The sequence below is a fragment of the Larimichthys crocea genome, chromosome XVI (genome assembly GCF_000972845.2).
Source record: "Larimichthys crocea isolate SSNF chromosome XVI, L_crocea_2.0, whole genome shotgun sequence".
Taxonomy (NCBI): Eukaryota; Metazoa; Chordata; class Actinopteri; family Sciaenidae; genus Larimichthys; species Larimichthys crocea.
The window spans coordinates 543,371-569,322 of NC_040026.1; the positions used below are offsets into that span (position 1 = coordinate 543,371).

At 41.2% G+C, this 25,952-nt stretch overlaps 1 protein-coding gene across 2 annotated transcripts; it reads left to right on the plus strand.

Moving 5' to 3' along the window:
• ipmkb (inositol polyphosphate multikinase b) lies at positions 1 to 25,006 on the plus strand. 2 transcript variants are annotated; one of them, XM_027289301.1, is made up of 7 exons: positions 1 to 1,029; positions 1,132 to 1,359; positions 7,600 to 7,685; positions 9,370 to 9,466; positions 9,711 to 9,883; positions 19,305 to 19,386; positions 19,477 to 25,006. In XM_027289301.1, exons 2-7 carry the CDS (start codon positions 1,149 to 1,151, stop codon positions 20,244 to 20,246), a joined length of 1,419 nt encoding a protein of 472 aa, XP_027145102.1. In that variant the 5' UTR covers positions 1 to 1,029; positions 1,132 to 1,148; the 3' UTR covers positions 20,247 to 25,006. The 2 variants fall into 2 exon arrangements, with proteins under 2 accessions (XP_027145102.1, XP_027145101.1); XM_027289300.1 differs by having other exon boundaries at positions 1 to 1,359.
• Positions 25,007 to 25,952: the final 946 nt, after the last annotated feature.

Below are 25,952 nucleotides of genomic sequence, written 5' to 3' on the forward strand. Positions count from 1 at the left end.
TGCGACAGTAATGGCAAGTGTCGGAAACGTGTGGGAGGCTTGGGGCGCTGTTCGTTACGCAGAGAGGCAGCCGCCCACACTGACCTGGATATGTACGGCTGAGGAGGACGCCACCGAGCTCGGCTCATGTCATGGATTGTAGAACGACAGTGAGGCCGTTCTGTGCTCATCTTCAACGCATTGGCCCTCGTGTTGAAGGCGGCTGTTCGGCAAGTGTGAAGTCTCCCTGCTCTGCTGCATGGTGACGCGAGGAAGTGTCTGCTGAGCAGCCTAATGGACGGTATCGATAAGTTAGCAATCAGAACCTGGACCGAATAGACCCTGTATGACATTTGGGGACACTCGGGTCTGTGTTTGTCCAGTCCGCCTGTGTACGTGCTGCATGGAGCTGGATACCAGTCCTACGTATGTCGTCACATCACCATTACTGAGAGACAACATTAACATTATTTACTTCTCTAAAGCGAGGAAGTGAAGCTGCGTCAGGTTAACGGAACTGGATCAAGATAAGACCGAATGCTGGCTCATCTGTCCTCCACAATAAAGGCTATAAATGCGTAATGTTTTGACTTTGAATAATGCAGTTTGGGATTAGACGGAGCCTGTAACGCTTAGTAAAACGCCAGCCGACATTTTATTAGCAGTAAAGCTCTCTGTCTTTATAAACGCATATAAACACGTATCCACGCGTTTTATTTTGGAAGCCTAGAACGGAAGTGGTGGCTGGTTGTGCTGCGGTTGACGCTAATTGGCAGAGGGATGTGGCCAGGATGTATTTATGCTGCTGTTCAAGATATGAAAATCATTGAATTAGCGCTGCTTCGGGAGCTCTGCTTCACCGCCGGACACAGCGGGGGTTCCGACACTCACTGTCTGTCAGCGTGCTTGTTGTCGGCGGTCAAAAACGGTGAACACAACCGAAGCTGCGGTGCTGCTTTCGTCTGGACCGGACTATTTCAATGCAAGCTTCTCAGCCTCACGCCCAAACAATTTGTGTGCGGGGCTGAATTCTGTGCGTGCGTTCTAAAAGTATGTGAATCGATACTGTCACGTTGTTGACTTTTTAATTTATTTTTGTCCCGGACAAAGACTTTGTGTTTTCCCTCCTTTTATTCCTGCAAATGTCAACAGCCCAGCGTCACGTACTGATGGAACCCTCTGTAGCTCTCGGCAGACTGGAACTGACCCCCAGCTCAGCCGCTGTTGGGGTCAACCTGACCCCGCGGCTGTCCGGCGGCCCCTCCGCGAAAGACAAGTGCAGCCAGCGGCCACTGGGGCCACAAGGCCAGGCTCACCTGAACGGCTGTGTCCCGCTGTCACATCAAGTGGCCGGTCACAAGTATGGAGTGGATAAAGTGGGTAAGTAAGACACCTCTTTTCTTACTTCGCTGCAGTTTGAACTTGAACTTTGAACTCACATGTTTATTCAGCCCTGATCTGTCACACATATATGTGTGTGTGTGTGTGTGTGTGTGGTGGATCTATAATAGTATATATATATATATAGTATATAGATATATATATATATATATAGAACCCACCACTTTTATGAATACAACTTTATTCACACTGCTTGGTTAATTGCTGGAGGCTGTATAAAGAAGTGAAGTTTTGTTTGCTGTATGATTTATCCTAAAGTACGGATGACAACATTCAGAAAATATCTGTCTCTGTCTCTACAGACACATTTGTTGTCAGAACCAGCAGTAAATTAGAGGCTTCTGTAATCTAAGTTTGGTGTGTTTATTTCATACAAGAGAGAGCAGCATGCATATGAGATGGGATTCATGCACCTGTCTCATTCTACAACATCTTCACATGTGGGTCCCTGCTGCACTAAATGTTATCAAAACGAGATCATTTGTGGATTTGACCTCATGACATCTGCGTTCCATGGCCTTGCTCTGGTCTTTACTGACACACGCTAACACTCCTGCTCGCAGGACACCTGACAGCATCAAAGCCTCCATTGTGTGTTATCAGTGAGGTGTTGAGCTGAATTGATTGTGCATGATGTAGTTAGCAGTGGATGTTAGTTACAGTCCGTCTCAGATGGATGAGTCATTGCTGGTCAGTCAGTTACCTTGATGAACTGAAATCTCCTGGAAAGACACATTATGTAGTGGAGCAGACCGGTTCCTCTCTGTGGACTGTAAACAGAGCTTATGTGGACTAAGAAGTAGCAAGCTTGTACATTTGTCCAAATTTGTCATTTTATTAGATGAATCAGACATATCGCCTGAGGATTCTGGTGACAGAGGGAGTCAGTAGAATCAACCTTCCAGAGTTCAGGGCCAGAGAAACCGTGCAGAGACATCATATTATTACGTATTAGAGGCATATTACAAGACATGATAATTGGTAATGACATCTTTTTAAGTGTGACTCAAACAGCAGTTCAGGTTGGTGTGACAACAGGGAAACAACGAGACTGAGATCAAGGTTGTCCAGACTCTGGTGCAGTTCTTTTGTGGTGTTAAAGCAAAGCAGACCGACCCCAGCCAGTCTTGAGTCATAATCAGTTACTTCTTAAGTTTTCTGTAACCAGAGAAGACGGATAAATAAATCAGCTTCACAGTCTATGGGCTTCTGGTGTAGCCAGCAGAAATCCAGAAAATGGATGGATATAAAAAATAAAATGGTCATCAGACGATGCCTGTTACATTACTATTACACTATTCCACCTCTTTGGCTCTCCACACAGACTGCTTACCTGCATGCAACCAAAACCTGCCCCACAACGTTTCAGATACCAAAGTCTCGCCCTCGGCATTCTTATGTAGATATCTGTTCATAGCTGCCTGATGCTGATAAATGTGTCACTTAAAGCTGCATTTCTTTCTGTAATACAATATTCAATTTATTGCCAGCTTGTTTTTTTTTTTTTTTTTTTCAAAGTGACACATACGGAACATGACAGATGACCAGCTTTAAATGTCTGTGGACTCTGGCGTATGCTGTAAATTGCGGTTAGGTTTTGCTGAACGAACTGATGCAGTAAAACTGAAGTCACTGCCATGAAACCTGTTTGCACTCATTTCAACACAGTCAAGTTAAACAGTTGTTCAACAGAGTTTCTGTTGAAGAAATTGGAATGTGAGTGATGGAATCTACATGTGTGCAATGCTGGGAAGGTGTTTGTGTCTCTAATGAATCCTGCGGAATATTTCAGAGACGATCTCCTCCCTGTCCGCAGGGTCCACTCTCAAACAGATGAAGATAGAGACGTGACGTGAAGCAGTGATAGAGTTTATATGATACTAATGTGTAAGGATCTTATCTAGGTTCTTCCTCAGGCAGTGACTAATCATTAACACAAGCCACACAAGTTCCATCTAACCTGCAGGGAAAAGTAGTATTGACAAAGTATTGAGACTCACCCAGCAGTGTCCTTAGTCTCCACAACAGTTGTAGAACGAGCTCTGGAATCCTGTTCAGCTTGTACTTCTGCTGACTGAAAATGATCCCGCTCATTCCTCCTCCCACTGCTCTGCTTCCCCAGGCCTTGAGTCTACTTCTCTTTCCAAATCCTCCTCTCCAAGCATGAATGAAAAACTAAAGTGGCCATAAAACATGCAAAAATGTGAAAGTTTGTATCTGGAGCCTGTTTAGTTTGTCTGTTCAGGGCTACTGTAGAAGCATGGTGGACATGGTGGACCTGCAGTGTCTGTAGATAAAAAAGGACTTCAGTTTCTGCCATGTTCTGTAAACATCTGACACTGGACCTTTAAAATGTGTTAGTGATGGGCAGCAATGTTCCATGAGGGGTTGACTGACACTGACAGAAGCACTATTTCTAATTCTTTGTTCCAAGCGTTCCACACTCAAGTTCCAAAAAACCAAGATGGCCATGTCTATAATGCCACACTCAAGGCTTCAAGACTGTTGTACACAAACTACTTGGGCAAAATACGCACAATGCTAAGAATGCATTATGAATATGGCTGGCATTTTCAGTATGTTTAGTGGTGACATTTTTTTTATATGATAAACGAACCGATAAATAAGTGATGCCGGAGCAGAGAGCAGAAACACACAAAGTGTGTGTTTAAAGAACAAACTACATGAATGTGTAATGAGGTCTAGCTGTCTGTAGTGCTGGTTTATTCACTAAAATGTGTTTTCTAGAATGTGGAAGCAATTCAGCTTAATGTTTCCATACTGAACCTGAAAAGCTATTTGAGTTATTATTCATAGATGTTTATAAAAATGTCAATTTTTTTTGTAGGTTTTTTAACAACAAAGACAGCAATGCTTACGTCTGTGATTTTAAATTCATCGGGGGTCGTTAATTCTTAACAATCATTAACACCTAATCAGGTTTTCAGCATTATGAACAATCAGCACAGTATGACTGTCTGACATGTGATGTTCATTGTTTTTGGATATATGACTCATGATTTAACGTGAAGTGTTTGACTAACCTGTGGCTTCGTGTGTGTGGTTTTTAAGAGATAAGACTCCAAATATACATTAGATAAGGATCCTCTTTAAATATACACAATAAAAACACGTGATGTCTGGACTCACACATTGATGTAGATATACATACAACAAAACGTCCGATTGATTTATCAGTCTCACTCTAGTACAGTGTCATAATCCACGAGAATGATTCTTTTATAGATGTAGCTTATAGATTCATTTTGTCAGCAATAATACATTTATTATCAATATGATTACATTGTCTCATTATTTATGTAGGATAAACATGTACACATTCTCATCATATATTGGACAGTTACATCTGTATAAAGTATCTGTGCATGTAGTGGCCTGTCTCATGTGTCATTAGGTCAGCTGACTGTGTGTGTTGGTGTGTTTGTCAGTTATTTGATGACAGACTTTTAACTGGCAGCCTGATGAAGAACTCACTAACTGACTCACTCACTCAATGGCTGATGGAGTGATGAGGAATTTTAATGAATAACTCATTGTCATTTATACACACACACAAACACGCACACACACAGGCACGCACGCGCGCACACACACACATACACACATACGCATACACAAAAAGCCAGTCGTGTTGATTGAAGGCTTTCTAAAGGGTTTGTAGTCTTTCATGTCACAGAAGAGATGCAAACACTTCAACTATTGAGTTTGGACACCCTCTGTCTTTTATGCTGAGTCTCTCAGTGAAACCTCCACTGTGAACTACGTCCATTATGGATATGGATGGTGTACTGCACTGAAAGTATTGTCCACTGAGCACTTTTGATAGTATTTAAAGTGAAAACTTGCTCAAGTGTAAGATCCTGTTCTACAAAAATGACTCAGCACAGTGAACACAAGTATACACAGCATATTGTAGCAGTGGTGAAGGGTATATAATGATTACATTTACTGTACAGGTTCTGCATTTAAAGTGTCAATAATCAATATTTTTATAATAAAGTATCAAATGACAATGTAATATGGGTCATATGTAGTGATAAGCCTACAGAGAAGACTCATTGTTGAGCTGTCTTTTGGTTCAGTGTCACTGCTCTCGCAGCAGACAGCACACACACAGACAGTCGGAGAGCAGCAGGTTAACATAGTGCAGCATTTAGCAGCTAAAGATACAGATTTCCCTCAGGAGCAGGTGGTGACCAAAAACAGAGCTAAAACAAAAGAGACAATATTAACTTTGATTCATCAGGCAAACACAAATAAATAGTAACACTGTATGTGCTGGATGTTCAGAAAAATGACTTCTTCACTCTTTTCATACACTACATACTCTCAGACAAATGTACACACTGGTTACCTGAAGAAGAGTCTTTAAATAGTTTGAGCTCATTTTATATAACCTAATGAAAACACTAGTGTACTAGTGTAATATGAGGTCTTGAGTCCATAGTCAAGACCTCATCCACATCAGTCTCTTCCTTCATCTGTGCCACACACATTTGACAGAACAGATTTACTCATATTTGAATCAGTACAGCTGTTTTAAACAGCACACAGGTGTGTGTGTGCCCTTGTATGCTTGTGTGCGTGTGCGCGTGCCCGTGCGTGCTTGTGTCTCTTGACCAAACCAATCAAACCTGTGTAGCTGTTACTGCAGGTTGTTTTTATGTGTGTATGGAGGGTTTGTGTGTGTGTTCTTAGAAGAAAGTAGAGATGAGCCACAGAGCAGACTAATCCTTTCCACTGTGGTTCATTCAGTCTGTCTGTAATCAGCGGTGGTCAGCATGTGATGATGTAACAGGACACTTGTCTTTTCCACTCTGAATCTTTCTACACTGGAAATCCACTCGCCATATTTACGTGTAACTTTAACTGATTCTTGCACTCCCGTAACTTCATGTCAAATCAGATTTAACTTAAACACAGAACAATGAAGAATACATGAGTTGTATGTAATTGCTGACTTAATGTAATTCTCAAATAAATTACTTTTTTCATGTGATGTTCATCTAACGGCTGGAGCTTAAAAAATGTCCAAGCAGCAGTTTTGGTGTCTATACTTAATTTCCCCGGTCATGACATCGTGCTGTGTAGCCTTGCCTGGACTTCATACCAAATGCTATTCAAATCATTGAATTTGTGGTTGTTGTGAGGTTCCCAGGAACTGGTTGGATCAGTTGCATCCTGTCCTGAACAGTCACAAAATGATTTTCGCCAACATGATATCTTTTTATAAGCTCATTGTTATTGTTAGTCCTGTCAGACTCCTTTTCCCTGGTACCCTGTGAGAAATGTTCACTTTATTTATTTCAGTCCAAGTAGATCTGAAAATGTAAGACAAAGAAAAGAAACAAATTCTCAGATTTGATGGTTCCTTTATACCAATTAATCAGTCGACTGATTGTGCAACTCTAGTACAGACAACAGCACAGTGAAGCTGTTTGTGTTGTGCCTGAGCTGACAGAGTTAGTGTGGGATGGTGATGATGATGCAGAGTGATCATAACAAGGAGCTGAACCTTGCTCAATTTTTGTCGCAACACAATGAAACATCATCCATCATCTGTCACCCTGATAACTTTCCAGATCATAAAACCCCGGGTTCACAGTGTCAGAGTTTATCATCTGATTAATGTTCATACGTTACTCAAAGTGGCTGCCATACTGCTGACTGTGACTGCTGACAGTGAACACAACCTTTAGACAGGTTACGATACCTCTGCAGCTCCAGTCCTAAAAGTAGAGTCAAATAATCTCTCACTGAATGTTTGATCAACCGGGACTAATGCACTGCTCTGAGATACTATGATAAATATTAGATTTTAGACAGTGTCATATTCCATGTCCTGTCTCCATGTTCAGCTCTAAGACTGAATTTGTCAACTCTGTGAATGTTTGTCAGGCGGCATAACCTAGTGTGAGTGTAGAGTAATGACAGCAGAGCTGAGTTTCTCTTTGGGAAGGACAAAGTTCATGTTGCTCTCCTCTTCTCTTTGTGTTTTTTCTGTCCTCCATCTTTCTCTCATCTCATTATTATTATTATTATTATTATTATTATTATTATTATTATTATTGTTGTTGTTGTTGTTGTTCCTCATAGAAAATGTCTCAATTCATTCCTGCTCCACTGACAATAATCATTTGACTGAACCTCAGGACTTCACAGGTGTGTTGAAGATAACCCTCTCTGTGTCTCTTGTAGGTATTTTGCAGCATCCAGATGGAACAGTCCTGAAGCAGCTCCAGCCTCCTCCCAGGGGTCCACGAGAGATGCAGTTCTACAGCATGGTAATATCAACACAGTTCTCCTCGCACAGTTACATAGAGAAGAGGGACACAGCCACATAAGATGCCTGAAGAATATACGTCTCAATATCTTCAGTAAACATAGGTTTATATTTATTAGCTTTCTAAACTTTTCAAAAAGTGATTACAAATGTGTAAAAATCATAAGGATGGATGGATGTAAATTGTTAATAATCAGTGTAAATATCAGACATTCCCTGTGGGTCCTGTGTGTCTGCTGCTTCAGACACACAGGACCTGTGTGTCTGCTACTTGCTTCCTCAGCAAGTCTCACACAGACGGGAATGAGTCGTGTGTGCGTGTGTGCGCGTGCGTGTGTGTGCGCGCGCGCGCGTGTGTGTGTGTGTCTCTTGACTAGGGATGTAACGATACATCGTGCCACGATTAAAATCGGTACAAATGTGTGACGACTCGCATCGGTTGACAGAAAAAATGAATCGCGATTCTTGCGAATGCGAGAGAAGTAGGATATGTTGTTTTTCGTCTTTTTAAAAAAATTAGAAATAGGTTACGTTGTGGCTGCAACTTCCGCTGCCGCGTCTGCCTTTCTGTGTCACACACACACACACACACACACACACACACACACACCCCTACACACATGCGCAGTAGTGGTAATCGGCGTCAGGCCTGACTGTACTGTAAATGATACCATAACACAGATCCTCCAGGAATTCACGATGTTGCAATTTGCAACTTCAACGCAACTTCAGTGAATCCCCGTGAATTCAGGGGTGTTGCAATCTTAACCAATCACCGCAACTTCCGCGCAGTCTGCACGGGGGATTAAACTCGGGTCAGGGACGGCCGCACCGTGCGGGAGGATCCCTTCGTGGGACCTCTCCCCGGCGCTGGCTGGCCCCCGCCGGGCACATTTCCTCCGAGGTGGTGCGCCGCGACCGGCTCTGCGTTTACAGCGCCCGGACCTCGCCGTTTCCCGGGGCCGTGGACTCTCATTAAAGGGTTAATGAGCTATCATCTTGTTGTTTTTATTTTCAGTTAGCTCATACTTCAAGCTGAAAGGTAATGGTCAGATCAGCTGCTTGCTGGCAGCCCTAATAAGAACACAAACTGCTTGAGAGTTTCTGTAAAGAGAGATTTTTTTCCTACAAATAAAAAGATAATTTTATTTGGTCAGAATTTGTCTGTAGCTCATTTTAATTTAAAAAAAAATCGTGAAAAAATCGTATCGTGAACAAAAAATCGTGACTCGAATCGAGTCGTGAGTTGAGTGTATCGTTACATCCCTACTCTTGACCAAACCAATCAAACCTAATCCTAACACACCTCGGAAGTCTAGTCACATAAACACGTTTCAGCTGTGTGACAACACACATAATTTAATCATCTTAAAAGTCTATGTCTATATATGTTTGATGTTTGTACTACAAGAGCGTAAGTGTAACCGGAGTTAAATTCCTTGTGTTCACATACCTGGGCAATTAAAGTGATTTTGATTCTGATAAATGTAAGATGTTTTGTGTGTACACAACAAACACTTCAATACTGATATTTGATAAACAAACGATTAAGTGAGTAATCTGAAAATAACCAATCAGATTATTTCAACCCTACACTAATATAAAGTATGTACAGTCTGTGTGGGAATGATGATGATGATGATGATGATGATGATGATGATGATGATTGTGTCGGTGTGTTCAAGGTGTATGCAGAGGACTGCAGTGATCCATGCCTTCTGGAGCTCCAGAACCATCTACCCAAGTACTACGGTGCCTGGTCCTCTCCTGACAGCCCCAATGGTAAGACACTATTACACCGAGCAGCTGTTTCTAAGTGACCTCCAGCTGCTCCAGCTCGTGTTATTTCTTCAAATCGACTCTTCTTCTGTGACATGACTGACACAGGTTTTCACTGCAGGTTTAGTAAAACATAATAAATCCTCTCATCGGTTTGATTGGTATGAAGCTGAGCAAGAACTTCCATCCATTAAAAATCAAACCTCAGTTTAATGCTCATCACTTTGTATCTGTGCCACCGCCTCAGACCTGTACCTGAAACTGGAGGATGTGACTCGACACTTCGTCAAGCCGTGTATTATGGATGTCAAGCTGGGCCAGAGGAGCTACGATCCATTCGCCTCGCAGGAGAAACGTGAGCAGCAGATCAGAAAATACCCACTGATGGAGGAGATTGGCTTCCTGGTCCTCGGCATGAGGGTGAGTCTGACCTGTGGTGCTGTCATGGAGGGTCTTTAATCTGTCTAATATTTCTCTTTCCTCTTAGTTTGTTTCACTTCAAACTGGGAAACAGCCTTAAATTGCACTGCAAATGGCAAAGAAATGTACCTGTACACAAATTTCTCTTCAAGATCTGAAATGTGATGAATGCCTCCTGACTAAATGTTTTGGGATGTCATTGGCACTTCCAGGTATTAAATCAGCTGGTAAATACTGTAAATTGTGGGAGTGCGTGCGCACACACAGACACACACACACACACACACACACACACACACACACACAGGCATCTTTTGTCGGTGTTCATCTGAAGCAGTTACTTGTATCTCTGTATTTCTGAGAATTTCCTGACCTGAACTGAGGCAGCAGAGCCGTAGACACACATCATGTCGTGTCTCATTAGTTTGTCGACACGGGTGAAACACACAGACGACAGGAAAGAAACAGAGAGCTTCTTATCTGTCACAGAGGAAGAGAGTCAAATAGCTAAACCTTTAAACTTTATCACTTTGATCAGTTTCCATTGCAGACTCCGCCAGTATCATCATCATCATCATCATCATCATCATCATCATCATCATCATCATCATCATCATCAGTGTTTTGGTTTGGGCTTTCCCAAGAAACAAACAAAAGTGACTTAATGAGCTGAATAATATAAATATATTGTGATGTGGAACACGGCATGGTTTAAAATGGGGACTGATGGCAACAGTATATCAGCACTTATACCACAATGATTCTTTTTTATCACCTTACTTGGCTTAGTAGTAAACTTTGTCTAGCTCAAATTTGTCATCATTTTCTCATTTCAAAGATACAAACTTTAATTGTGTTTCAACATAACCTGACAGTATAATAAGACAAAGGGCATTCTGAGACATTCAAACAAACAACATAGATGTTAATAAATAATATGCTGTACAGATTGAGACAAATAGTTGATATAAATAAAATGACTGGACTCACGAGGATTCGTTTCCCTCCTGTTAAACTTTGATTTGATTTGTATGTAATGGACTTGTTAGTTTACAAGTCATTCATTTGTGTTCTGTTTGTATAGAGGTCTAGGACTGACAGCATTCCATTCATATCATTCACTTCAATTCTTTTTCCTTTTAACATTTGAACTGTCACTATCTGAGGAACATTTAAATCAGCTGATTCTCTGAGAAAATCTCTATTTCAAATAAATATGCACTTATTATTATTATTATTATTATTATTATTATTATTATTATTAGTAGTAGTAGTAGTAGTAGTAGTAGTAGTAGTAGTAGTAGAAATGGTATTCTTCATATGTGGAGCTGTTTGCTCAGCATATTCTATATTTTTTTTATTATGGACCCCTGTTAAGAAATAATGGCAGCAATGGAATACAATATTCTATATTTTCTATGCTTTCATTAGTGTATAATCACCTGAGAAAAAGAATTGTTACATTGTTGTCACCTTGAATGAGCCTTTTATGTGTAAAGGCGCAGTGGGTCCACCATGTTAAACTAACATGATGTTTTACAGCAGAGCAAAACAGACAACACTGACTCCATATTGGGCATTTCATGTTTTTTGTGCTTTTCACAATCCTTCATGCTAGGAAGGAGAATTAATAATCAATTAATGAAAATGAACAACTAATTAGAATGAATTCATCTGTAGTGTACAGATTAAGCACTCGTTTGTATCTGTACAAGTACTGTATTAGTACAAAATGACACAATTCACTTACTGCCAACTAATTCACTTCAAATTGAAACGGTGTACAGCAGAGCATAAGCCTGGTACTTATATAATGGACCTGATGTGAAACTTATCAATGGTATCAGATTTTTTTTTTTTTTTTTCAGATTGACCATGGTATTTAATCTGAAAATAAAAAAACTAACTGAAACAATCCAGTTGTTTCCAGGTCTACATCACTAATACTGTGTATATACCCACATTAATAATTAAGCTTCTAGGGACAGGACAGTGTGAGGTGTGGATGATTTATATGTGAGAGGAGGTCATGAACTGTGTATTTCTGTACAGTCGGAGATAGTCCATTGATTGACGGTTTGTCCTGAAAGGCCTGATGGTGTTTGTCTAACCCGATCCTCTGTGGAAATGACATTAGCTTTATGGCTGCATGTCTCCACCCTTTGTAAACCTCTTCTAAATGAACCGTATGCTTGTAGCCTTCTAATGTTTGCTCATGTGATCTCATCTCTATGGACACAGTTTACGTAGAGCAGGTGAACTCAGTGTTTGCTGCGCTATAGCACCTCAGGCTGAGAAGTGACAAAGCAACATCTATATCCTTTAGAAGTTGACTTAAACCTTGGAAGGTGTACTCAGGGCGGTGCTGAATTGACTTGAGTCTTCATTTGTTTTAGGGGAAAACTGGACTTATTGTCACCAACTGTACAGAACATTTGAGCCCTTTGGCTTGTTGGTTTTACGGCCGACAACACAGCTCACTAATCACGCTCATTTCCTGCAGCAAACAGCTGTTTGCAGTAAACTCTGCGTATGCCAACTTCTCAGCACCAAGTAGCTGACAGAGATTGATGTGATGTGATCACCAATAAGCAGAAAACAATTCTACCTGTTAACTCTTTTCAATATACATGAGTACTGAGTGATCAATCTCCATATTGTACGTAAAAGATTTTAAGCACTACAGTACTTGTAATCTCAGTAGATTATAGTGAACAGTTTGAGTTTGTGAGCTGAAGAGCTTAAAGGTTTTGGTGTTGCAGTAGCTCATGCTGCGATGTGGACAGATGAAAACCAGACAGAAGTTCGTAGTTTTTGTCGTTGAGAACAGAACGTGCCTGGCACTGAGCTGGGAAAGTTTCCACATTAATCTCTGCTATGTGTTTGTTTAGATGGTGGGGAGACTAATTAGTGGTAATGGTCTTCCTGATGGAAGGATGATATGGAGGGATGATAGGGAGGGAACAGAGAGTTAGATTCAAAGGAAAAGATAAAAAGGGGTGATTAAGTGTGGTGCTGAGGGGACAGTCTAAAAACTATGATGCCTCTCATCCTGCAGAGACTTGGATCCTGTTCTTCACGTGTGGTTGAATGAATCCAGGCGAACAGGTTGTTCCTGTTCATTCTCATCCAGATAATCTGTTTTTTCAATAAAACCATGTTGAAACCATGATCACTGTCAATATGATTGGATTATAACTGCAGATATGTAAGTTTGTTGAGGTGCCTCCCAACATGCACTGGGGCAATAGATTCATCAACATACAGTAAAAATACATTTGGACTTTTAGTGTCCACTAGGGCTGCCATAAACGATTATTTTGATAGTAGACTAATCACCGATTATTTTTTCGATTAGTCGACTAATCGGATCATACGTAAATTGACTGTAAAACATACAGCTTATCGCACCAGCATGCAGCTGATCAGATCATTAGCTTTCAGCTTGAAGTATGAGCTAACTGAAAATAAAAACAATTAACATGATAGCTCATTAACCCTTTAACAGGGCTCTAAATTAACTTTTTTGATCACCAGCCAATGTGGCTGGTAAGTTTCCAAAGTTACCAGCCAATCAGAATTTAATTTGATAATTTTATTAACTAATTGTCTTTAAGGGGGGGGGGGAATCAACGTGTACACCAATGAAAACAGCCATGGTAAAAGAGAAAACACATGTAAGGTCAGAACATGGCTCAAACATCAACATGGATGAGATAAGATGAACTCTGACTAAGACTAATAGAAAGGAACTGTGTAAATGAATGAGCACACAGCATGAGGATCGTCTTGCTGACAGGATAATAAGTAGTAATATTAAGCAGTTTTTTTGACAACTCCACATATTTGAAACTTGCTGCTTTTAAGAGTCAACTGACAGACTCACCACAGACAGAATGCTAAAGAATGACAGACAGACGGACAGCAAGTGAATGGTTTCATGTTTTGTTTTTTGGCTTGGCGTGCTGACATGTCATCAACGGTACAAACAGAAGTCAAAGTCCTTTTTACCCTAATCTCACTGGGCTTTATTAATAATCTACATGAAGTTGGGAATTAGGTACATACAAAAATGATCCTAACATTCATTACTCATAACCCATACAACTATTCAGGGTCTAATATGACCCATTTTGTACATAACAATAAAATAAAGCGAAACTAATTAACTACGTAGCATATTTACACATGTAGAAGCATGTTTAGAAGAACATACACCGGGAAAATGTCCAAATCTGAGCAAGTAAACGAAGTCTGGTGGGCTAAGCGCTCGCTTCTGAAACACTCCTGGTGGGGTTTAAAGTCGCGTGCAGGACGGACCAAATACGCCAGCCACAAAACACGCCAAAGTGTCACTGATAATTCAACAATAAGATTAGCTTCATGTTGTGGCGCCTCAGTATGTTTTTTTTTATCCTTCTCGCCTGAGAAATAACTTTTATTCCTAGTTTTGGATAGCGGAAAGGCCTACACTACCCAGAATGTCTCGACCACTGAAGTAGTTTGGAGCTACAATCTGATTGGACAACCGAGGACCCTCTGCCTGGAAGTGTTTTCTAACTATGGTTAAAGATTTCTTTTAATAATAATATCATCAACGTTTTTCAGCACAAACACTGTGTGGTGTGTCACCATGATATTATGACTGATAAAAAAAAAGTTAATCACTTCTCTCTTAAGTGTGCTTTTTTATATGTCTTTTGTTTAGAGCAGGGCTTGTTATCAACAGACCTTTGGAGAAGAGAAAAATGAAATTCCTGTGTGCAGTTTAGGGCTGGAGCTGTACTGTGTAATATTCATATACAGTAAACATTTTATTCATGGAAAGCTTTCTGGGCGCTCAAAGGATCACAAAAGCACCATGCAGCACACTCACCATGGAGTTTTGTTCAGTGTTTTGTCGAGAGAAATCATCAAAGTCAGATATGACATATTTGATGGGTGTTGTTTTATTAAAAGCCATGCCGTCACACGGGTAAATTGACAGTCACAGAACATATCTGAGCACACCTCAAGCTGACCCCAAGGTCAAGGCCATATCCCCTGAAACTCACATCACGCTTGAGATAGGGGCCTGAAATCTGCACCTGCGCATTGGGACAGCATGGTCGACCACGGGGTCGAGTTCTAACCCCGTGCGCCCTTCGGGAGGGTCAGAGGTCAGCCGTTCTGTACTTAGCAGAGGCCCTAGTAGTTCAGGGCTAAAACACACTGTTTGTTTGTGAATAACCATCAGCGCTTTGAGACGGAGGCTGAAATCTGAGTATGTGTATCAGGACGCAGGGTCTGATCAGGGCCCCTATTTTCACCCCGTACCCCCTTTGGAAAGGTCGAGTTCACCCTTTCTGGACACCTTTTTGGGAATAAATTGACAATGCCTTTGAGGTAGGAGGCGAAATTTGACATGTCCGTACGCCGTGGAGCCTTTTGCTGGGATTTTTTGGTCCTGTCACAATCCCATCACTGTAGAGCTATTAGCTTCTAGAAGGTCACAGAGTTGGGACTTTGGGAGCCTGACCCAGACCTCCATTTAGAATGCACAGTGAGTTTCATGCAGTTCGGTGCTTTTTTGGCCAGCGAGGGCACAGATTCGTGGAACGGCGTCCTTTCTCGGCCCCGCCCATCGAAAAGTACTGGGCCGATGTGGACCAGACCAACATCTACACTCATCTCATGCCCCTGACACATACAAAATTCTTAGACCGTGCGACTTGTAGAAACACATGTCCTCCAAAACCTCCATGCAGGTCAGAGGTATAAGACTGCATGATTCTAGGACAGACCCCAATGCTCAGGAATCCAGACGGGGCAAAAAAATTCTACTGGACTTGTGGGTTTTTTTTCACCGGTTCATTATCAGGCCCCTGGGGGATCCCTCTGTCCAAATCTGGGGCCCATGGGGTCAAAGGCTGCTGCGCGGCGCCAAAAGACATGTTTTTTTTTGTGAGTCCCCAAATCTGACCTTTTCTTTTCCGGTCACGACTCCTGATAATTATCAAAGCTTTGGAGCAGGGGGCTGAACATTTGAGTATGCGAATGCAGGACGTGGGCCACAATCACTGTGCCGAGGTTTCGTACCCGTGGCCCCTTGGGAAGGTCAGGGTCAGCCGTTCTGTACTCAATGAGACCTACTACCTACTTTTTAGGGATTCATTTATCAATGATTTAGGCAGGGGTCTGAAATTTGAGTATAGATCAATATAATCAATAGACTTCCTAAACTGATATTTTACTACCCCACTATTATACTGTGGTACAGCCATTTTTAATTGTCCTTTTGAATTCTATTTTTTTTTCCTCTGTGTGTGTAGTTGTAATGGATAAGACCACATAGTTGAATATCGGAGAGCTGTCTACCATTACGGGAGATTTATGATCTATTGGATTCATAGTTTTTTTATGTCCTTAAGCCAGTTATAGAGTGAACACGAGACTGACACTGACTAAGTGGATCTCTTTTATTATCTGAAACTTTTATAACACTTTAACTTTATTCTATTATAATTTCAACATGTTGAACTTTGAAACTGTGGACTTGTTGGTGCCAACTCTGCAACCTGTGGTGGCGTTTTACAGATGCTTGCGCACGGTTCCCATGTGTCATCCCAACTTTGCCACTTCAGGAAAAAACAAACAAAAACAACAACAAAACACTCACACACAATATAGGTTAAAAGGATAAGTAGGTTTGTGACGGTATCAAAAGTCTAGGTTGGAATATCATCTCTATTCATGTCATGCTTTATACAATTTCATTTTTATCACAATTGTCACAATCAAATACTACTCCTAGGCCTCGTTAAGTACAGCCGCTGCCACTCTGCCCCTCCCGAAGGGCGCACAGGTCTGAAACTCCGACACCGTGGTCGACCATGCTGTCCCAATGGCAGGTGCAGATTTCAGGCCCCTATCTCAAACGTTGATGAGTTATCAGGGGTATTGGCCTTGACCTTGGGGTCAGCTGGAGGGGGCTCAGATATGTTGTTCGGTGACGTCAATTTACCAGTGTCACGGCATAGCTTTTTAATAAAAATACACCCTATCAAATATGTCAATTCGACTTGATGATTTCTTCGACAAAACACTGAACAAAACTCACATGGTGAGTGGTGCTGCATGGTGCTTTTGTTGATCCTTGAGCACCAGAAAGCTTTCCATGAAAAATTGTTTACTATTATAGAATTATACCCTAGTACAGCTCCAGCGCACACTGCACACAGGAAATTTCATTTGTCCTTCTCAAAGGTCTGTTGATAACAAGCTTGCTCAAACAGACAATTATAAAAAGACCATTAAACAGGGAAGTGATAAACTACTTTTATATATCAGCATAATACAATGGTGGGACCACACAGTGTTTGGTGCAGAAACGTGATGATATTATTAAAAGAAATCTTTAACAACACCCAGAAAAAACACTTCCGCAGAGTTCCGCGGTTTGTCCAATCAGATGTGCTCGCAAATCGTCAATGGACGAGCATTCGGGTAGTGTAGGCCCTTCCGCTATCCAAAACTTACGAATAACAGTTTATTTCTCAGGCTAGAAGGAAAAAAAAACATACCGATGGCCACAACATGAAGCTATCTATTGTTGAATTATCAGTGACACAGTTGGCGTGTTTGTGCTGTAGAACGTTGATGATAATTAAAAAGAAAGTCTTTAACAACATAGTTAGAAAAACACTTCCGGCAAGAGGTGTCTTCCGTTGTCCAATCAGATGTAAGATCTGCAAAATCGTCATTGGACGAGCATTCTGGGTAGTGTAGCTTTTCCGCTATCCAAAAATAGAATAAAAATTTATTTCTCAGGCTAAGAGAGAAAAAAACATACTAAGGCCCACACATGAAGCTATCTTATTGTTGAATATCATGACATCTTGGCATGTTTGTGCTGAGAAACGTTTGATGATATCAATAAAAGAAATCCTTGCCATAGTAAGAAAACAGTTCCGGCAGAGGGTCCGCGTTGTCCAAATCAAGATTGTAGCTTGCAGCGTCATGTATCGCGGTGGTCGGGTTTTATTGGCGTGATGGAACGGCTTGGCGCTCTGCTCTAGCGTCTCTTCCTAGCGCAAACGGTTATTACTGGATCAATGGACAACACCAAACGTTTCATACAGCGGATAGGGTACCTTTTTACGTCGGTATCAGACGAAGCGAGGGGCGGACTGACAAAGCGTCGGGTATTTTAACGCGTTGGGAAGAAGACTGGTGTGTGGGTCATGATTTGGTGCCTGCAGCAGTCTTTCTGGCACATCAGTCCAGTTTGTGACCACTAATGGTAGTCATGTCGTGAGAAGAGAAAAACCTTGCTGTGAGCTCTGACCGTTTACAGGTGACCGACTCTCAGGAAACAACCCATAGAACATTATACTAAGACGCCTCATATGAGCAGGTTGAGCGAGAGCTGAACCATGCCGCTCTGGAAAAGGCACCCTTGCAAAACCTGAGACAATGGAGCATTTATTTGCGCAGGAGAGTGGGCCAAATACCTAACGAGTTGCAAAAGTCTCATTGACAGTTGCAGATTAGTTTTTGATTGCAGGGACGTGATTGCCTCAGTGTTTGCAACAAATATAGTTTATGGGTACCTCTTTGTTGTCCGCCTGTTTTCATGAGTTTATATTGTTTAATTCAACTCTGTTGAAGCATGGATTGAAAAGCAATGTCTGACTTTCATGGTTAAATTCATAGATTTGTATTATATTATTATTTTTACAGATTCAAGTTATTTCTGTGACCACCAGTGTGTGTGTGTGTGTGTGTGTATGTATGTATGTATGTATGTATGTATGTGTGTATATATATATATATATCCCTGATGCAAACAGCAATAAACATGAAAAATAAAATAAGTTTAAACAGATCTAAAAGAAAATACAGCAAATATAAACAGTATAAATATGACAAATATAAAAAGATATTCACAGTGTAGATATAGCAGGCTAAACAGTGTGAATATATCAAAAATACACACAGAGGGGGGTGCACATTGGTGAACATATATACACGGGGGGCATTGATGAACATACATATCTATACAGCTATACAATTGCAGTCTGTGTGTGTGTGTTTCCAAGTTAAAAACCTTGGAAAAGAATACTCTTCCACAGCTTTTTCCGTGTGTTGCCACTCTGCAACTTAAGGGTTGCTTACTACTTTGCCACATCCAAAATGGCGTCGACGTCGACATACAATTCAGCGCTCAATGCGGCATCTACGTATATATGTCTATGGGAAACACACACTGACTTTTCTTTACAGTCTTCTTTACAGCCTCTAAAAATGATGTCATGATGTATGAGGGTCCATCACAGCAACAGGAGCTGTGTTACTTGGTTACACGTGGATGTACAAACCAATAAACATCAGCTTTATTGGTTTGTACACAACTACAGCAAACACTCTGTTCTCATTTCAGGTGTACAAGGTGTGCAGTGACATGTTTGACTCGTACGACCAGCACTACGGCCGGGGACTGGTTAAAGACACCATTAAAGACGGTATGACTGTTTGTGTTCTTTGTGTGTCCGTGTGCATTTGTGTGTGTGTGTAGGAGGAACCTTTCAAACTTCTCCTCTCCTGCCCTCCAGGTCTGGCTAAGTTCTTCCATAACGGTGTTAGTCTGAGAAAGGACGCCGTGTCAGCCAGTATCTGCAGAGTTCAGCGTATCCTCCGCTGGTTCGAGTCCCAGCACCAGCTCACTTTCTATGCCAGCTCCCTTCTCTTTGTCTATGAGGGCTTTCCCTCCTCTTCCACCTCGTCCTCGCTCTGCTCCCCGTTCAGCACCCCTTCGATCAGCCCTACTGCGGGGAAAACAGCTCTATTGTCATCGGTGGGCGACAGCGATCGGGGTGGGGAGGGCAAAGCAAGACAGGAAGGCCTGGGGCAGGAAGAGGAAGTGGCTGAGTACAACAACAACAACATTCAGGTGTCGGTGCCCTGGGACTACAGCATGGCCACCATTTACAACAACCACACAAAAAGTGGCCACCACCACTGCGCCAAGGATCACGACAGTGATGCTGTGGATGTGACAGTGAGCTCAGCACTGTGTGAAGAGGACAACTCCACATGGAAACGGACAGGTGAGCCACAACAACCACCAAACGGAAATGGAAACAAACAACAACTGGAAGGGAAGGATGAGGACGGAGAGAGAAAGGATGGAGGCAGGAGGAGAGAGGAGGAGAAAGGACAAGGAGTTGATGAGACAGAGAGGAGCAGACGAAACACGGAGGTGGAGGTCAGGATGATCGACTTCGCCCACGTTTTCCCGAGTGAGAGCCATGATCACGGCTACATCTACGGCCTCAAACACCTGCTGACGGTGCTGGAGCAGATCCTCTGTGAGGCAGCCTAGACCTTCTCTTTACCTCCTGACCTGCACAGTGAACCAACATCTCCACCCATCAACCCCACCTTCTCAAAAGACAGAAACCTTCAGAGGAGAGAGGGAAGAATCAAAGAAGTGAATATAAATCAGAACCATCATCGTCATCATCATCTCACCTGATTGTGATGGTGTGTGTGTGTGTGTGTGTGTGTGTGTGTGTGTGTGTGTGTGTGTGTGTGTGGAGGTAGTAGAGGCTGACAGCGGTGTTTTCCCTGTGATCAGCTGTACTACATGCACTAATCAATCCATGAAGGCATTACGACCCTGAACTTAAACACAACATCTTCAGCTGCATTTACTGATGCTCAGTCGAGCTCCACAGCGTCACGTGACCTCAATCCACTCCATTCAACGCACACATGGTCGCTGAGATTAGCCGCTTTTAAAACTGTGCATTGGTACACCACAAATTAAGACTAGGCTAAGTGATATGTTCACCTCTATGGACAGTGCTAATACTGTAGCTGTTTGAATCAGGCCAACGTGGGAAATCCGTACACTGCACTCTTTGATCTATTTCACAGTTTAGCATCACTACCTTGACTTTTCAGTTATGCAAATATATTGAGCCTAAAGCAGACATTCTCATCTGTTTCCCAACTCAACGTCTACTCACTGTCTTCTTCCAGAGGTACAGCGATGGACCTCAGCCAGACCTCGGTGAGTGTTTCAGTTGAGTTGAGATGAGATGTACTATTGGACTATGCAGTCTGCCCAGAAAACTACCTAAATTATGTAAACTGTTAGAGAGAGCACAATCAGAGCTCACTGTGCTGCAGCACTCCAAACCTCCTGAACATGTAGCTAAAGCTCGCCCACAGTGGTTAACTCGTTTTGGTTAATTTAGAACCAAAACGAATGGTCTCCAGTGAAACCAGTGAAAGCATCAACAGACCAGTTAAACAGGTTCAGAGTGGCCGTTTGTGAGCATTGAGTAGAAGAAGTCTGCAGAATGTTGAGTTTGAAGTCGGGTCGTCATTTAGTGTTTTTGTTTGAACCACTGTCTACAGGTATCTAACTCAGGTAAATTTACTGTCAAAAAACTGCTTAATATTACTACTTATTATCCTGTCAGCAAGACGATCCTCATGCTGTGTGCTCATTCATTTACACAGTTCCTTTCTATTAGTCTTAGTCAGAGTTCATCTTATCTCATCCATGTTGATGTTTGAGCCATGTTCTGACCTTACATGTGTTTTCTCTTTTACCATGGCTGTTTTCATTGGTGTACACGTTGAGCCCCCCCCCCCCCCTTTAAAGACAATTCATATGTTTATAAGTTGCTCATAAATGGGTTAGACTGGACAGTGGGTTTTTGCCATTTCTAAAGCATTCTATTATTTTAAGTTATTAGTGTGTACTTTGTTGACACTGGGCAAGAATAGGAAAATCAACCCAAACAGATAGGTGATTGTTTGAAAGTCTTTTTCTAATTTCTCTAAGGGTTTTAAGATTGTAGTAAAAAGATATTTGAAAGTTGCTGCTTTTAAGAGTCAACTGACAGACTCACCACAGACAGAATGCTAAAGAATGACAGACAGACGGACAGCAAGTGAATGGTTTCATGTTTTGTTTTTTGGCTTGGCGTGCTGACATGTCAGTCACGGTACAAACAGAAGTCAGAAAGTCCTTTTTACACTAATCTCACTGGAGCAGCAGTGTAACCGCTTCATGCCGCTCCTTGTTTAGTTTTTACTGTCATACTTGGAAGGCTTGACTAATGTGTTTTTATGCTGATGCTGCAGATATTCTGTATACAATAGATGATTCTAATATTTTCATGCCACATATATCAGAGATTAAGTGAAACTGTATGAAGGCCAAAGCCTTCTACTGAAATCCATGATGTTCATTTAGTTGTGGTAGAATTGTGGAAACCCAGAGCAGCCTTGGTTAACACAAATTGTCTCATCTGGAGCTTAGTTTGACAAAAATCTATACACATATACATCACAAGGTCCACAGACTGCGTGAAGGCATGTGATAAGAATATTTTGTCAGGCTTTAATTCTGTTTAGTTTTATTTATTTATTAAGATTTTAATGCTGAATGTAAATGGTTACAATTAGGAACAAGTCCACAGTGAAACAACCCTGGATAGAGTATGGAAGCCTGGTTGGACTGCTTTGTAGTTATCTGATTATTTTAAAAACTAATTCTCAAATAAATTTCATTCCAGGCAGGTGAGTTTAAAATGTTTGTTAATATGCACCACTAAAGAATGACCAAAGCTGAAGCTTAAGACTGAGGTGAAGTAGAATGATGGCTCTGATCTGCAGTCTGTTCTAGATGTTAGTCTAACTCCACCTTCCAGTGTGCTGACACTCAGTGCGTCACTCTGTGTGTTTTGTTGTAAATTGTTTTCACTTTATCATCCACTGTCTGCTCTACAGGTTTACTGCAAACATGTGATATTATATCCCACTGCTCCAGTATCACAAACCCATTTTGATTTTACCCAATAATATGCACAGGCCTTTTCAGTTTATGTAGCTTGTAATATATGAATATAATGAACAAGCTGAGCATCCTGCTCTTTTGTCAATGAACTTGATTAGATGTATAATGATTTGAATCTGAACCAAACCAGGCGGAGAACTGTCGGAATATAATATTTTCTCTAACGTGGTTTCTTTTAAATAAACTTCTTCTATTTGAAATAATCATTGTGAACATTTAGGAGTCTTTTAACGATGTTTACACCAGTTAGAGAATTGTTTTTTTTTTTTTTTATATTACTGCCTTATTTTCTGTTATGTCTCCATATCGTCTCTGTGTTTTGAATATTGATTATTGATCATTCCGGCAGCTTTGTGAGTCTCCCCTTACTGTGTTTGGAGTCTTTGTCATGGCTAAATAACACAAACCATATCATGCATTTGTATACAGGGCATTGTTGATGTTCAGTTGATTTCATGATCACGAGTGATGCAACTTTTGACTTTTAACTTCCTTCTGTCAGTGTAAAAAATGAGTGTCACTGAGACATTTTGTGTCAGTGTAGGTGGGTAGATTTACCAACCTCTCCATCATAAATCATCCTGACGTCATATGAATACGAAAGATTACATGCACCAGCATTTTGGTCCATTGACAGGGCCACAAATAGTTTTTTTCTTTCTTTGTTGAGTTGAAGCAGAGCAGTGTTTTTCCAAACCAGCCTCCTCTTTGCTCATCACTTTGTTTTGTGCTGACGTGTGTGTGTAAAACACAGTGATGAACTAAAAAGTGTAAATGTTACAGTAAGAAATGCTCCAGTATCACAAGTCCTACTTTGATTTTAATCTATCAATATAATGAATAATCTGAATTTATTCAGATTTTAATCATTTTTTATGATATTTTACTTTTAGGTTTATAATATATGTATAATATCTATCCATCAATGAAGTACAATCAGTTTACAAAATGCTACAATGAATGCTGTAATGAATATTTCAGTGACACGCTTCAGGCTTATCATGATTGATAATCGATCTAAAGTATCTTTGTGGTCGGCAGTTGATTTTCACAGCACAGTGAAGTGGATAGATGCCAATGGCTGCCAGAGGGTAGCACAGTTTCTGAACATTTGAAGCTAAATGAAACAAGAACTGTGTTGTTTTTCTATGTGGAGTCACTGAAGAGTAACTCTGCCCACCGGTTCTGCCTCAGAATGTCTCAGTGTCATGTCTGATACTGGAAACTGATATGACACCATAAAACATACTGTATCATACTGCATGTCATATCAGAACGGACCACACTGATGAAAACACACCATGCAGGAGCAGCATCATTCCAGCTGTGTCAGCAGAACTTTTCACCTCAGATGATCAGGATGCAAAATGTCAGTGATCAGATGAATCTGGCTGCATGTTGCTCAGTCTTATTATGCTCCACTCATTTGTTTACAGTTGCTCTCCTCATGACCAGAACATGATTTCTGTTCTTCAACTCCACAACTTTGAAAGTTGTTGGGTACTGAGTTAAAGGTTTCTTTGTTATTAGCCAATTTATGACACAAATTTCTCGTTCCATCTCAGCCAATCAGAAGCCTTTGCTCTTAGTTATGACTGCAGCTCCAACTGAAACCACTTCACAGTTTTTCCTGTTTGAGCTTTCAGCTGCTTCACTTGTTTTAATGCTGCATTAATGTACGAGCAGAACCATCTCAATGGGTCTCAACACTTGTTCTGCCTTTCCCTCATGACACACATGCAACATTAGAAAGAAAAGAAAGTTCCCACCCTCATTTGACTAAACAATAATCTCTGATGATGTTTCTGATTGGCTGTGATATGCTCCAACACTTAAGTGTCTTCATGTGATGCCTGATGGAAATTTTGGGGTGTAAGTACACAGTTAATATGGCTGACTGTGGAATGCTCTACATGTGGTGTGAAAGCTTGTGGTGTGGTGTTGTTGGACCGTCATCATGAAAACTAAACCTGTTGAAGGACTGAAAGTGTACAAAGTCCAGTTCAGCTTCCCCACCAGTGTTGGGCTTCTGCTGTCAGAGAGGTCCAACATGTGGGGTTAAGTAAAGAACGGAATCTGGTCCTCCTTGTTAAGCCCTGTTATGAAATTTTGATATACTGGATTTAACATATCTCATAAATGAGCCTGAAGCAGAACAGAAAATATCATCACTGTACATAAGGAGAGGAACTCAAAACGATTCAAGTCCCTCTACAACTACAAACCTGATACTTATTATTTTTGCAGCAATAAAAATATTAATCAAACTTTTTGAGTGGCTTCATTTCTTGCTTCTGCTGTAAAGTCATTGAACTAGTTTCAATACAATTTGTTTATATAGCACCATATCATAACAAAAGTTATCTCATGACACTTTTCATACAGGTCTAGACTGTACTCTTTATAATATTATTTACAGAGACCCAACAGTTCCACCATGAGCAAGCACTTGGCTACAGTGGCGAGGAAAAACTCCCTTTAAAACAGGCAGAAACCTCATGCAGACCCAAGCTCATTGGTCAGACAGTCATCCACCACGACCGGTTGAGTTAAAGATAGAGAGGGGTGGATAGAGGGAGACATTACATCATGAGGCATTGTGAGTGAAGTAGTTCTTACTCCATCATTAAAGTTAGACAACTCATGTAGATCATGTCATGGAAAAAAAAAATACTAAATGATGCATCAGAGGACAATATATTGATGAAAAATAAATAGATATACTGTACTTGTACTTCAATAAAAGGTTCACTTAATGTATCATGTATTATGTCATAATAATAAATAAAGGTAATGTAATCAGTGTTTAGATGACTGTGGAGGGTTTAGCTGATCCGAGTGTCTGATTGGTGGCCGGAGTGTGACGTCGGTCTCAGTTTTTCCAAAAGTTGGATCTGGCTCAATTTCTTCACCACACGCCAGGAACATTTGTTTTGCTGTGGCGCGGACCGCCGGAGCTAAAACAGAAAACCTCCACTCAAATGAATGGAAAACCTGTTTTGCTGCAGCGCCGGATCGTGCTTGGCCTACCAACTTTCATGCAACGACTGTGAGACTCAACCTTTCACATGCTCTCACACAACATGTCCATTAACATACAAATTCATATTTGTGGCTTTCCTCCTAATGGTCTGAAGAACTCACTGCTGCATGGTGCTGCCTGTCTGCAGCGTTTGTGCTGCAATGTCATAAGTTATTTGTTTTTGACTGCAT

Bases quoted from the DNA above. Each gene is read 5' to 3' on its own strand.
- ipmkb (XM_027289300.1), top strand. From the start codon at position 1,122: ATGTCAACAGCCCAGCGTCACGTACTGATGGAACCCTCTGTAGCTCTC. The intron at 1,360-7,599 runs GTAAGTAAGACA...TGTCTCTTGTAG, and splicing joins GTATGGAGTGGATAAAGTGG to GTATTTTGCAGCATCCAGAT. The intron at 9,884-19,304 runs GTGAGTCTGACC...TTCTCATTTCAG, and splicing joins TCCTGGTCCTCGGCATGAGG to GTGTACAAGGTGTGCAGTGA.